The 15,165-nt window shown below is 39.9% G+C and overlaps 1 protein-coding gene across 8 annotated transcripts in view; it reads left to right on the top strand.

Annotated features, from left to right (window-relative positions):
- The first annotated feature begins 1,336 nt into the window (after window positions 1-1,336).
- Window positions 1,337-15,165, top strand: part of trim37 (tripartite motif containing 37) — a 103,089-nt gene continuing 89,260 nt past the window's right edge. For 6 of the 8 annotated variants that reach the window (XM_073053171.1, XM_073053168.1, XM_073053165.1 and 3 more), the window contains exons 1-4: window positions 1,337-1,738; window positions 2,692-2,827; window positions 7,537-7,609; window positions 10,130-10,231. In XM_073053171.1, coding sequence (XP_072909272.1) covers window positions 7,589-7,609; window positions 10,130-10,231 — 123 coding nt within the window. In that variant the 5' untranslated portion in view covers window positions 1,337-1,738; window positions 2,692-2,827; window positions 7,537-7,588. The remainder of the gene's footprint in view (window positions 1,739-2,691; window positions 2,828-7,536; window positions 7,610-10,129; window positions 10,232-15,165) is intronic. The other 2 variants (XM_073053166.1, XM_073053167.1) reach the window with 2 other exon arrangements.

Below are 15,165 nucleotides of genomic sequence, written 5' to 3'. Positions count from 1 at the left end.
TGTGGAATGCACTGCCTGAGTCAGTGGTGGAGGCAGATACACTAGTGAAATTTAAGAGACTACTAGACAGGTATATGGAGGAATTTAAGAAGGGGGGGATATATGGGAGGCAGGGTTTAAGGGTTGGCACAACATTGTGGGCCGAAGAGCCTGTACTGTGCTGTACTATTCTATGTTCTACAAGAAAATAAATCTCAGGTTTTAAATGGTGACGTATATGTACTTTGATAATAAATTTACTTCAAATTTGGACTTTGAGTGAGGGTCATGTCTAACCAATCCTATAGAGTTTTTTGAGGAAGTTACCAGGAGAGTTGATGAAGATAAAGCAGTGGATCTTGAGCAAGGCTTTTAAGTAGGTCCTGCATAGGAGGTTGGTCAAGAAGGTTCATTCACTTGGCATTGAAGATGAGGTAGTGATCAACAATGACACCATGCAGACAGCTTACAAAATTACTAGGTATTCTTCTTCTGAACTCCAATTGATTGCAGCCTTTAATTTTCCTTTTAAGAATATATTTTTAAACTGACTAAATGACCTGGTGCTTCCGCCATCTCCATAGGATTTAGAGTGAGTGCAGCTACAGTCATTGCTGGGGGTGTAAGCTACATTAATTTCTAATGGTGGAATACGAACTCGTGGATGTTCCATCATTCCGTGGGATACGGGGTTGAACTCAACATTTAACTTTGGATGGGGACATGGAAGGGAGGTGTATGGAGGGCAGTTCCATAGACCTAGGCAGGTTAATGATTTGGGATAGTCTAGATGGGCTAAAGAGTCTGTTTATGTGCTGTAGTGTCCTGTGACTCTGACTCTATAAAGAAAGTGATCTTCGGATTGAGCTATCCGAGAGAATTATAGGTGATCAGACTACCTTCAACCAAGAAATTTATAACTACCTGGATATAAGTCAATCAGCGGATATAGGATTCCAGCAGGAAGACACCGAAATAAATTTGCATTTAGGCTCAACGTGCTGACGTTTACCACTTCTTTTGTAATTTAAGATCTTGAGTACTTTTGCAATTCGATCCCGTAAGTAGAAATTGGTTTGCACGTCAACGAGGACGCGCCATTCTGGTTGCTAGGGCAGGCCGTAAATCATCGCGATAACTCCTCTGGCGCGAGAGTTTGCCAGGGGACGAATCCGGGAGAGCGAAGTGACGATAGGCCAGAAGAGGCGCGCGAGGCTTACGAATCCATTTCCTGATTGGTGATGTCGGAGACAGAGATTTGAGGCAATTGGTTGCTGCCCGCCCTCCTCCCCACGTGGTCGCGCAGGGACGGGTGGGTGTCAGGGGTTGGTGTGGGGGGGGGGGGGCAGCTCAAGCAGCCATCATCTGATTGGCTGTAGCCACGGGTGACAAACGGTCGCCTGTGGATTTGAAGACGGGGTAAAATGATGGAGGGCAAATTTCCTTCGGCGAAATCTTGAATCATAGCGCAAACCGATGGCTTCTCCACCTGGGGCGGGCATGTGAGCGGGGAGGAGGCGGCGAAGGATCGAGATGCTGGCAGTGAATTGAAGGTGAAGGGCCGTTCGCTGCGGCACTGTGTGGAGCTGCTGGACCCGCCCCGGCAACTACAGTCGCTGGTCAGGGGGTCGCACTGTTACCGCCACAGGCCGCAGGCTCCATCCTCACCCTAACTCTTTCTGCCCCTGTAGCGGCTCAAGTAAAGCCGGTCCTCGGGGGGAGGCTGGCGGCCACAATAAGCTGAAGTGACTCTGATCAGGTGCATCATTTTTGAGCTTGCCCGAGCAGGGCTTGTGTTATAGCAGCCTGTGATGTAATTGGATATTTGGGGGTTGAATACGAGCTTGTTCTCAGTTTGTTTAATCCAAGTGCGCTCTGCATGTATGACATTCAAGGATTCTTAACCAAGGAGTGAATCTTTTGGGGGAAAGAATTGCTAAAATGCTTAGTTGATCTGATAACTTCTGAATATTTGTTGCAATCCATTTCAGAGATTTCCAGCATCAATGTTTTGTACTAGACGTTGATTTTTTTTTACTGAATTAGTATTTTGAAGGTCACCTGCATTATGCATTTATTTTTAACTGTTTGATGTCAGTGTGTCCTTTACTATGATCAGGCAAATCTGTGGGTGTAATTATTAAAATAAGATTAATTTTCAAATTCCGTGTAGTGGTTTTTGTCTACTACTTAAATTATCCTCCAGCAGGGAGCAATCAAACCTCCAAATCCTTTTAAAATCTGTAGTGTCCTACAGTTCAATTAGAACCTTTTATGACTGTTCTACTTAGTTGTCCTTGGCCTTGTATGCATGAAAAAGAAAATCTTCTCTGATCCCTCTACTCAGGAGTGCAAAGACAGCAGCTTAGAGTCCAGGGTTAAAAACACAAAATGCTGGCAGAACTCAGCAGGCCAGACAGCATCTACGGGAGGAGGTAGTGATGATGTTTCGGGCCAAAACCCTTCATCTGCCAGCATTTTGTGTTTTTATTTATTTCCAGCATCTGCAGATTCACTCGTGTTGCCTAAGGGTCCAGGGTTATTGTATTTGTACAGAAAATTGATAGTATGGTAAAAGCTTAGCTATATTGAAAGGAGGAGAATGCTTGAGGGGCTGACTGGCCCTTTGCCTCTGTTTTTGTTTTCTGTGTCTGTGAAGTCCCTCATCCAAGGTTATAATTGCAGTAAATCTCTTTCTGTGTTCTTTTAAAGGCTTCCAATCGGGTGTTCCTCCATTGCGAATGTTACTGATATTCTTTTTAAAAAGGACTTGAGGTTAACTAAGCTTGTCTAAAAAGTATCTGCTAACAGCACAAACGGAGCCTGAATTTAAGGATTTCAGCTGATGGTAAGTGGTGAACTTAATTAGCAATTTAAAACAACTTGATGAAATTACTGTTACAATCATAATATAGTTTGTTTTCTGTGATTCTAGCATTAATAATTCATTAACACCTGTACAATCTGTTTTGCAGCTTTTAAAATTTTAGTCTTCTATTCAGAAAAAAACTGCACTTTCCTTAGACTGCTTGAAGCATTGAATAATTGCCAAGAACAACCTCAGTTCATTTGTTCTTAACTTTTGCAATTTGCCTATGGAACTTCCACTGGACTCAACTTGCATATGCTTATGGCAGTGTGTTGTCAGTAACTCTTATCCTACACTTTACAAGTTGTTTAGGTAGCCATGTGTGGAAATCAAACTTGTAGATATTTGGTCAACTTTTGCAGCATTACTGTTGATCTCGTCCAGACTCTTCATCAGCCCCTTTGTAGCTTTGTAGTTTCTTTATTCCAGCATGGTTTTAAATTTGGCTGAAGGTTATCTATCACATTGGGTGGCAGTTTTGCATGAATATTTGATGCAATGAATGACAGTTGAAGTTTGGAACAACCAATTTGTACAGCATGTACATCTGTTGTACAATACACAGAGCAACCTCTGTCAAGGGGCTCCTTCAATACCTGTCTTATAAATGAAACTGAATTTGCCTACTTTTCATTTTGGGAAATCTACAACTGGATTTGCAACCTATTTCATTATATAGATCTTGCACTGTATTAATGAAGCACTAAGAATGTTAAGTTCCTTATTTTTCTATTGCACAAAAAAACTGATTTTCTGCATGCAATAAAGTTGTGAATATAGAATATCACCCTTCAGTTTCTAGAAGTTTATTTCAGACAAAAATTTTATTTTTGTTTTTAGCAAAGATACTTTGCCAGCTGGTTAACTGTTCTAGCCGGTCTTAGTTATCATTTTTGGCTGTTTTCTGAGATTTCGCTGAGATTTGTTTTCTTGCAGGCATTTGCAGGAAAGTAAAGAATTACAATAGAAATTATGAAATACTATACATAAGGAATGGCAAACAACCAATGTGCAAAAGAAGACAAGTTGTGCAGAATAATTTAAAGTAAATAAATACTGAGTTGTAGAGTCCTTGAAATTAAGTCCCCATCATCTTGCATTTAATAAGCATCAAAACAATTTAGATTGAGCACGTTTTACCTGAAATTCTAAAAACTTCTGAAATCCAATTTTTTTTGGCATTGACATAATGTCATAATGGAAAATTCTGCAATGCACTGGGAGGATTCCCAGGCAATGCACAGGTCTCTGCACGCCACAGACAGTTCTGAGAAGTAACCTCACATATGTAATGAACGGAAGTTAATGAAAAATAGAAGAACACTGCATAAAGTGGAAAAAGAAGATCTCAATCGTATATTGAAAGTGGATTTGTCGGTTTTGGAGTGAACCTGTGCTGCTTAATGTTAACCTGATTGTCTGATTGTGAAACAAGGATCTATCACATGAATTTGAAAATTGAAGATAATTGTGAATATTGAGCAGGCTGGTTGCAAAAAATTAAGAAAAGGCATGGCATTAAATATTTTGAAAATTGTAATGATAAAGCATCTTATCATGAAGCAGCATTCATGATAAAGATTCTTTATTGAGTTTGCCAAGATCCTCGCTCATGGAATAACTAACGCACCAGAAGACTGCGTCAGTACATGTAGGATAAACAAGTGCAAGACCTGTCACACATACTGTAAAATCGGTCCGAAATAATCGTGATGCCCAACAGCCACTGTGCCACCTGGACTGTTGAAATAGTAATACCGTAGATTCCGGACTACAGAGCGCACCTGATTAAAAGCCGCTGGCTCTAATTTTAGAAATAAAATCAATTTTTTACTTGTACAGGCCGCACCGGATTTTAGGCCGCACCGGATTTTCGGCCGCAGGTGTCCCACGTTGTAATATGAGATATTTACACAGAAAGATATTACACGTGAGGATTTTTTAACTTTTAATTAAATCCATATGGTAACAAACAAATATATATTGCAAATGCTTTTTTTCGAACCGTGCCTGTAATACGGCTACTTTTAAATATACATACGTATCGGTAACACAAATTACGTTGCATATACTTTTTTACTGAACAGCACGAACAACATTCCAATATCTCCTAGCGACTGGTAAAAATATATATACTGCAGCCTACCAGGAAAAGTTATTGATCGCCTTTAACTTAAAAGCAGCGTTTTCGCTCGGGTCTGATGTGCTCGGGTCTGATGTGCTTGCGTAACGCAATCGGGTCTAATCGGGTCTGATGTGCTCGGGTCTGATGTGCTCGGGTCTGATGTGCTCGGGTCTGATGTGCTCGGGTCTGATGTGCTCGGGTCTGATGTGCTCGGGTCTGATGTGCTCGGGTCTGATGTGCTCGGGTCTGATGTGCTCGGGTCTGATGTGCTCGGGTCTGATGTGCTCGGGTCTGATGTGCTCGGGTCTGATGTGCTCGGGTCTGATGTGCTCGGGTCTGATGTGCTCGGGTCTGATGTGCTCGGGTCTGATGTGCTCGGGTCTGATGTGCTCGGGTCTGATGTGCTCGGGTCTGATGTGCTCGGGTCTGTTGTGCTCGGGTCTGTTGTGCTCGGGTCTGTTGTGCTCGGGTCTGTTGTGCTCGGGTCTGATGAGCTCGCGTAATGCCCCCACCTTCCCGTTTCCCACAAGACGCGGCGAAACCGGGTGTGACGTCATAGCATCCCGGGATGTAGTACAGAAAACAAATATAGTTAAAACACTTCTAACTTTAACTAACAAATGAATTACTAAGCGAAAATATTATAAACTAAGTAACTGCCATAAAGGCAGCACAATGCTTTTCTTCGAGTGTTTTCCATGTTGATGAGGGTGAGTACAAATGACTGATTTACAATAATTTAATTGTGAAAGTGCGCTTGATTTATCGTACAATTTCATTGGACCTCTGTGAACTACTCATCAATTTTATTGGTCTACTGTTACGAGGCAAAATGTTTACGAGGCGGCATGAAAAAAAACCATGTATTAGCCGCTCTGGATTAAAGGCCGCAGAGTTCAAAGCTGTTCAAAATGTGGGAAAAAAGTAGCGGCCTATAATCCGGAATCTACGGTAGCTTACTTTTCTGGTGGTTCAATGTATTATTGTTTCATGCACAAAATTATTAAAATATTATATAAAACTACCTTCATAATATCATTTGGGTCCCATCACCAAGCTATTTCATTATATATGTGCAAATCAGGAAAAATCAAAACACTTCCAGCCACGAGCATTTGGATTTAAAGTGGTGAACCTGTAGCTGTAGAGTTAATTCAATGATACCAGTTAAATTGAATTTCCATTTTTCAAGTAACTGGAGAAGGAAGTGCTTATCCAAAGTTCAAAGTAAATTTATTATCAAAGTACATGTATGTCACCATATATTCAACCCTGAGATTCATTTTCTTGTGGGCATACTCAATAAATCTAATAACCAATATATAGTCAATGAAAGACTGCACCAATAGGGTAACCACGTGCAAAAGACACCAAACTGCAAACACCAAAAGGAAAAAAAGAAATAATAGTATCGAATGTGAGATGAAGACTCCATGGAAAGTGATTCCATAGGTTATAAGAACAGTTCAGCAATGATTTAACCAGCAGTAAATTTGAATTCTTAAGTAGATCCTGCTCCCACTAGTATGATTTCACAAGTCACGAATACTGTTTGGTTGATAACAGAATTCAGTAATTTATTAGTGACACCTTACTTGAGCATCAGAGCTGATTAGACTTTTCCAGTTGCTGTGGTCAGAGTCCATCCTAAAACTACCACATTTAAAATTGTACGCACATCTCAAAATTCCTGTACCCAGCATTTGAAATAGTGCAAAGAAAGCACTTTCAATAAAATGGCCTACCCTTCTGTATTAGAACATGTTATGCCAATTTTAAGTTGCATTTTACTATTTACATAGTACCAAAAGAACTATCTTCAAGTTGTCTTTCTTCAAATGACTTATGGGAAAACTTTATAGTAAGTTTGCTAATGGTAATTATTATGCATGTACACGCACACACATACATTTATGGACATAATTAGTACCTTGGACTGTTGCTTCCAGAAATTGTTCCTGTCTCTTAAATAGTGTAGTGTATTATCTTGGACTGATTGTAAGTTCCCATTTGTATTTAATAAGTGGTAGCTTCTGTATTGTCAAAGGGAGTATTGTATGTAGTTACTTAAAATACAGAACTCTGCAGGGTCAACTTTAAATGTCTGTGTGGTTTGTTGCAAAACTGAAAAGGAATGCCTTACTCAAATTATCTGGTAAGCATTTTTTATTTGAGTGGCTCTTTTGACTGATCTGAGTGTGGGGAAAACTTAGTTTAAAAATCTTTAAATTACAGAGATATACTGCACAACTTCAAATTTAAATCCACAACATTTTTAAAATCAGGCGAGTCCCAAGTTCTCCTGTCCTAATTTTATTTGCTATCTGAAAATGGATTTGGACTGCATGGAGGAAAAATCTTGGCTCTGCCTGCTATTGTATAAAGCAATGCAGCCAGGAAGGAAGAAATTGGCTCTCATTCTGATTTTTTTGAATTGTATATATGCATTTAAAATTAAAAGTTTTAGCTGTTGGTCATTTTAGTTTTGAAATTGTTGAGTTTGTTAGCAAACTTTAGGGGAAAAGATGACTTTATCCCTTTTTCTTTTCTGATTGTCTCATAGCAGTAGACTTCATCTTCAGGATAAAATCTGCAGTACGGAACATATAACGAAAATGGATGAGCAAAGTGTTGAGGTAACTTAAAGTTGCTGAGTGTCATGGATTCAAAACTTCAGAAGAAGCACTAATCTTTCTCTCTCGGGACTTCACTAGTCCTGCAAAATGTTCTTGGCATTTTCTACTGTAATTTGTTTTGTGTATGATTTCTAGACTGTCCGGTCCTTCAATTGGGCAAACAGATTGCAACAATTTTTGCTGCATTGATTACTTTGTGGCCTTTAGTGGTCAACTAAATAAATGTGCATATTCAGACAAGTTAATTGTCTCCACTGTCCCTGCAACCCTCCCTTACACAACTCTACTTGATTTGACATTAGTTTCAACGTTAGTCTTGCTCCAGAATTTTTCCCAGATCTTGATTTTGAGACATGCTTTTCTTGGAATTGCTTGCAAGTTCAAGGTCATTGGCAAAGGTCTGTGGTATAATAAAAATTGTCTATTCTAAACAAAACTGAACTCGTCCTATTATGTGAATTTAATAAAATATCAGTGGCTGCTTAACTAATATTTCTTCTAAAACTTTCTTTAAAAAGTCCATTATAATAAATAAAATTATGCGAAGTGGGTCACCCTGCTTAAACTCATACCATTCTTTGGCACATAATCAAAAGTTTTATGTACAACTTGTCTGAATGCTGTGATGCAGAAAGTGTAACTTCATATCTTGGTGGGTAACAGTACAGGTGGAGAGCTGCAAAGATCATACAGATCCTGTTCTTGGATCATTTGGTCTTGTGTCCACAGTTACAGGTAGACACAGCTATTGAAGAGTTGAAATTGGAGTTGGGAGTTTTTTAAAGTAATAGTATCTGCCATTGTTTTGCTTTTAGATCATTGCCCAGCATACCTACTGGGAATTACATATTTGTAGATGAAATGCAAGCATGTTTGGGTTGGATGCTACCCTTGATTTGGTGGTAAACTGAGGTGTGGTGGATATGTGGAATGGGCTGCCAGAGGTGGTGGTTTATAATGTTTATGGGCTGGTACATAGATTGAAAAGGTTCAGAGGGATATTAACCAAACACAGGTAAATAGGATTAACGTAGATAGATACTTGGCTGGAGTGCCTTTTTTTTTTGTGCTGTGCTACTACGATTCTGTTCGTGCACAATAATGTGGTGCTGAAGACCAACTATGTGGGTGAATAATTCAGTCTCGCGTATGTAAGACTTCTTAAAACCTACTTGTGTTGAACTCTGGCCTTCGATCAGCGTGTTGTGGTGGCATTGCCAGGTCTTATTGTTGTGTCTTTTCATGCAAATATGTATTTTGCTATGGAGAGACTGCATCTCAAAAGATCAGTTAAAGGTATGGTTAGTGTGGGGAAAATGAAATGGATCTAATGCTCTTCACTTAATTTGTGCTGCTGGAAAAATTTTACTGGGAAAATGTCAACATGAGCTGAGTTTCTTACACCAGATTAGAATGTATCACTCTCATAAGGTGCGTAAACATCATATTTCAACTTTTCTGGACTTGCTCATTTTCATAAGCCTTTACCCTCAGTAAGTAGCGGAGGTATTACGTCAGGTTACATTCCTATTTTATCATTGGAAATGTGTTGTACCAGAAAGAGTAGGATATTTTAAAATCATGAATTGGGCATCTGGCTTATAAAACAACTTTGGTGATACTGTTGAAGGGATAGTAGCTTGGAAGTATTAAGCAGCAATTGTAAGTCATTCAGGCATATTGCAAACCTTGCTGTATTTGCAAAACCTGACTTCTGTTTGTCTAAGCCAGGTGACTAAATGATGGTCTGTTACCTGACCAGGGAGGGGAACATTTCATGAGCTTCAATGACAGGACAACCTAAAAAAAGTTTTGATTTATTGTTCATTTGTGGTTTAATCTATCAATCCAATATAACTTTTCAAATATCAAAGTTTAAATTCTTTATGAAAAGTTGAGTGATCTCAGCCTTTTCTCCTTGGAGTGACGGAGGAGGAGAGGTGACCTGATAGAGGTGTATAAGATGATGAGAGGCATTGATCGTGTGGATAGTCAGAGGCTTTTTCCCAGGGCTGAAATGATTGCCACAAGAGGACACAGGTTTAAGGTGTTGGGGAGTAGGTACAGAGGAGATGTCAGGGGTAAGTTTTTTACTCGGAGAGTGGTGAGTGCATGGAATGGGCTACCGGCAACGGTGGTGGAGGCGGATACAATAGGGTCTTTTAAGAGACTTTTAGATAGGTACATGGAGCTTAGAAAAATAGAGGGCTGTAGGTAAGCCTAGTAACTTCTAAGGTAGGGACACGATCAGCACAACTTTGTGGGCAGAAGGGCCTGTATTGTGCTGTAGGTTTTCTATGTTTCTATGTTTTTCTATGAAAATTTTCAGCTTCTAGACCATTTAATTCTACTTCCCTTCAAAACGTATGTTCTCTTGTCCAGCACCCTATTTATGAACAATTTTGCATAAAAATGTATTCTTGATGCACTCCAAGTCCTGAAGAAATTTTAGAAAAAATGTACTGCTGGAAGTTTTGATATATCTGGTAACTATGTTTTTCTTTGCTTTTACTTTTCTAGAGCATTGCCGAGGTGTTCAGGTGCTTTATTTGTATGGAGAAGTTGCGTGATGCTCGGCTTTGTCCACACTGTTCAAAACTTTGTTGCTTCAGTTGCATAAGGGTAAGAAATGGTTATGCTCTGAGCTGCATGCATGTGTGTGCATGGTTAATTAAACCCTTTCATTCAATGGAGGTGCTCTGATTTGCAACTATCCCTATACATCCATCCATCCTTAAACTGTACAATTTCACAAGGATGGTTCCTGAGTAGCATACCAGAAATAGAAGTAAGTTTGACCAATTTATTGGAGTTCTTCACAGAAGTGCAATGTACGGAGAATCAGTTGTTACACAATGCTGGATTTCCAGAAACCACTTGATAAGTTGCGCTTAATAGATTACTACAGAAAATAGAGCTCACAACGTTTGAGGTAACATGTTGGCATGAATGAAATACCTGATGAATGAAAAGTGGTGAGTAAGCCTGAACGAGCATATTTTTATTTTGACTAGATGTAACCTGAAATGCTGTAGGAATCAATGCAGGGAGATCAACATGATATAAGTAATAGTGGCATGGTTACATAGTTGTTAGTGTTATCCTATACAGTGCCAGCAATACTGATTCAATTCCACTATTGTCTGTCTGGAAGGAGCTTGTGCAATCTCCCCAAGACAGCCTGTGTTTCCTTCAGGCACTCCAGTTTCCTCTCACTTTCCAAAGTTGTGCAGATTAGTAGGTTAATTGGTCACATGGGTATATTTGGGCACCGCAGGCTTTTTGGCTGGAAGAAAATCACTAGATTCTGGAATGTTTCTGGAGAACTGCAAATGTCACTCCAGTCTTTAAGAAAAGAGGGAGGCAGAAGAAAGGAAATTATAGATCAGTTAGCCTGGCTACAGTGGTTGGGAAGTTGCTGGAGCCCATCATTAGGGAAGAGGTTTCAGGGTACTCAGAGGCACATAATAAATTAGGTCAAAGCCAACATGGTTTCCTTAAGGGGAAAGCTTGCCTGAAAAATCTATTGGAATTATTTTGAGGAAATAACAGGCAAGATAGATAAAGGAGAGTCAGTGCATGCTGTTCAGTTGGATTTTCAGAAGGCCTTTGACAAGGTACCACACATAAGGCTGCACAAGATGAGAGCCCATGTGTTACAGGAAGAACACTAGCATGGATAGAAGATTGGCTGACTGGCAGGAGGCAGAGAGTTGGAATAAAGAAGGCCTTTAGTGCTATTGACTAGTGGTGTTCTGCAGGGGTTATTGTCGGGACCACTTCTTTTCATGTCAATGATTAGGATGTCTGAATTGATGGCTTTGTGGCCAGGTGTGTGGACAATATGAAGATGGGTGAAGGGGCTGGTAATGCTGAGAAAGGGAGAGTCTGCAGAAGGACTTGTATGGATTAGGAGAATGGGCAAGTAAGTGGCAGGTGGAATATAGTATAGGGAAGTATATGGTCATGTCCTTTGGGAGAAGGAATAGCAGCATAGTCTATTTTCTAAGCAGGGAGAAAATTTAAAAATCAGAGGTGCAAAGGGATTTGGGAGTCCCTGTGCTGGATTCTCTAAAGGTTAACTTGAAAATTGAGTTATTGATAAGGAAGTCAAATGCAATGTTAGCATTCATTTTGAGAAGATTAGAATGTAAACATAAAGGTGAAATACTGAAGCATTATAAGGCATTGGTCAGACCACACTTGTTTTGTAATTTAAAATAAAATTGTTGAAAAACAAAACATGGTGGGGGGGAGGGAGAGCTCAGCAGGTCAGGCAGCATCTGGAAAGAGAAACAGTTAACATTTAGGGTTAAAAACCCTTCATCTGGACAGAAAAAGGGAAGACAGAAAGTTGGTTGGAGTATTGAGAGCAGTTTGGTCTCCTTATCTAAAAGAAGGATGGGCTGGCATTGGAGAATATCCAAAGGAGGTTCATAATAATGATCCCAGGAATGAAAGGGTTAAAGTATGAGGAGCATTTGATGGTTCTAGGCCTGTATTTACTGAACTTTAGAAGAATGGGGGGAGGGGTGTTCTGATTAAAATCTTTTGAATATTGAAAGGCCCAGATGGTGGATGTGGAGAGGATGTTTCCTATAGTGGGGAGTCTATAAATAGAGGGCACAGTCTCAGAATAGAGTGGCATCCATTTGGACCAAAGATGAGGAAGCTTTTTAGCTGGACAGTGGTGAATCTGTGGAATTAGTTGCCATGGACAACTGTGGAGGCTTTGTCATTGGGTATATTTTTGGTGGAAGTTGATGGGGTCTTGGTTAATAAGAGTGTCAAAGGGTACAGGGAGAAGGCAGGAGAATAGGGTTGAGAGGGATAATAAATCAACCATGATGGAATGGTGGAGTGGACTTGATGGACCAGTGGCCTAATTCTGCTCCTATGTCTTACTGTGCTGTATCCCTTAACAACATTTGGATGAAGACAAAAAAGTTGTCATTCAATTTACTGATGATGTTGGGTAGGAAAGCAAATTGTGCGGAGGACATAAAGAGACACCAGATGTATGTTGAGTGTACAAAGATTTGACAAATGGGGTATAATAATAAAAGCATTATTTTAAATTGCACTAGATTGCAGATCTGAGGTTAATGGGAAGAGCTAATAAATAGGTACTAGAAGTAATCAGGAAAACTAAACATTGTTTTCCACTTATAATCAACAAAAGAAGGCTATGCTTTGGTTATGTTGTGTGCTGGTGAAAACACATCTGGGAACCTGTGTACAGGCAGTCCCTGAGTTACGAACATCCGACTTATGAATGGCCTGCCATAAAGCCTATAGTATTAAAAATTTGTCAGCGTCCGCCATCTTAAGTCGGGTCAGGTTGCCATTAACACTGTGAGTATGTAACTTTGTGTTTGGCTTAAATTTTTCTTAGCAAGGTTCACCCTGACCCCCCCCCCCCCCCCCCACACCTTTTTCCAGTCAGCACCACCCTCACTTGTCCCATTTAACCTGTCTCAGTGTGGGTGAACTTTAGGACCTGGGGAGCTTGGGACTCGTTGCCTGTGGCTGCTGCTGAATCCACAGTGTTTCTGTTCTGTTGACGGAAAACGATCAGGATTGAAAATAAAGTGGAAATAATAAAGCGATCAGAAAGAGGTGAAATGCCATCGGTCATTAGAAAAGCGTTAGGCTATAGTCAGTCCACGATCGGGACAATTTTAAAGGATAAAGTGAGAATAATGGAGCATGTGAAAGGCCCTGCCCTAATGAAAGCTACAATTATTACTAAGCAACGCAGTGGTTTGATTATTAAAATACATATGTTTCTTAAGTGTTTTATATGCATGGAAAGGTAAAATATGTCCTATATACTAAGACAAACGTTTGACTAACTGATGCTAAATAATACTGGATGTACCTGTTCTGACTTGTGTACAAATCCGACATAAAGACGGACTCAGGAATGGAACTCGTTCGTAACCTGGGAACTGCTTGTATATATTAGCTTCCTTATGTGAGAAAGTGACCTGGTGAGGGTTTACTGAATTAATACCTGGAATGATCAAGTTGTCTTATGAATATGGACTGGGCAGATCAGCCTTCTACCTACTAAGGTGTCAGAGAAGACTTTCAGTTGTGGAAGAATTTTCATTATCTTGGAAGTCTAGGAAATCTGATTCCTTCACTCAGAAGATCAGGGTGAGTATTTTTAAGATGGGTCATTAGGTTCTTTATGGGCAAAGGAAACAAAGTTACTGTGGATAAGTTAGAGTGTGGGGGTGAGATCGATGTGGTTCTATTGAATGGTAGCGCAGACTCGAGGACAGGGCAGCCCAACTACTGTTCCAGTTTTGTATGCGCATGCATAGGTTGCTTTAAAATTTGCCATTCCTATTGACCAGGTTGCATGCTTTTGCCAAAATCCTGTGAAAGGCTTCTTGATTGCAGATAATATAGGAACCATTAATTGTAATTTGAAGCAGAAAATGTAAATCGAGGAAGAGGAAGATTTATATTAAAGTGCAAGAACTTGTGAAATGATTGCTTTTAATCCAGTGAGATTGATTCTCTTGTGTAACCAAATGTATAATGCATCTTGTATTGCAAGGGTGTTTGTTGGATTTTGGATAATACAATCAAAACTGTTAGTAAGCGGAAAGGCTTAGAATGAAAGGCAACTGGAAAATTTCCAGTGTCACTGTAGTGTTGATAATACATACATTTACATAGTCAGTGTGACAATGAAATGAAGTAGTAGCCTTTTGAAAGAATTGTTTTCATTCAAACTGTGGGAATAAACCAGAAAGATTAGATCTTTCTGATGTGACTAATACTTTTATTTTTGGAATGGTATCCATCCTGAATGCTTCAGCTGACTATTTTTAAAATATCCTGTTAATGCTGGGGTATGCTATAATCATTACTGAACAAATCCATTAGTGAACAGTAAAGCTTCTGCGTTTAACTGCTGACTAACTGCATAATGGCGCCTGTGTACATGTGTTATCCAAGAAACTATTTGCTTGCAGCATATGAGCAAGTTGAACATCGCACATGCAGAGTGTGCAGAAATGTACATTTTATTTTGTCTTCCGGTTTTCTTAAATAATTCTGAGGTTATCTCCTACCTACATAAACCCACTTTGCTTTAATGGAACTTGTTTAGGGCACCAGCTTAAATTTACTTGCTGCTTGTTAGTCCGCTGGCTTTTAGCACAGCAATATAGGTCCTCCATCTCTGGTGGTGTTTAGGGCTTCCATCATCGTGTCAGTAGCTTTTCTGCTTTCACTACTGTCAGTCATGCAAGTCCCGGGTGGGGACTCAGGAATACTGTTGCACTCAGATGTCGAAGGATTCTTCATTGCTGTTTCCATAACAATTTTGTTGGCTCTGAGCTCAACTCCCAAACCTGGAAGACAGGTGGACCACTGTTAGTTTGTCCTGTACCCTTTGATGTGTTTGTCATGGGTGACTCCACCAAGAGCCAAAGCATAAAGCCCTGACTCCAGCCAACATTCCTCTCCAGATCATTGAGGCACACAAGCCTCCAAACCACAATAAGAGTGTGGTCCTCTTGGAGGAACTTGAATTT

The sequence above is a fragment of the Hemitrygon akajei genome, chromosome 8 (genome assembly GCF_048418815.1).
Source record: "Hemitrygon akajei chromosome 8, sHemAka1.3, whole genome shotgun sequence".
Classification (NCBI taxonomy): domain Eukaryota; kingdom Metazoa; phylum Chordata; class Chondrichthyes; order Myliobatiformes; family Dasyatidae; genus Hemitrygon; species Hemitrygon akajei.
The sequence above is the reverse complement of the archived record's forward strand: the minus strand, read 5'-3'. Positions and strand labels throughout refer to the sequence as shown.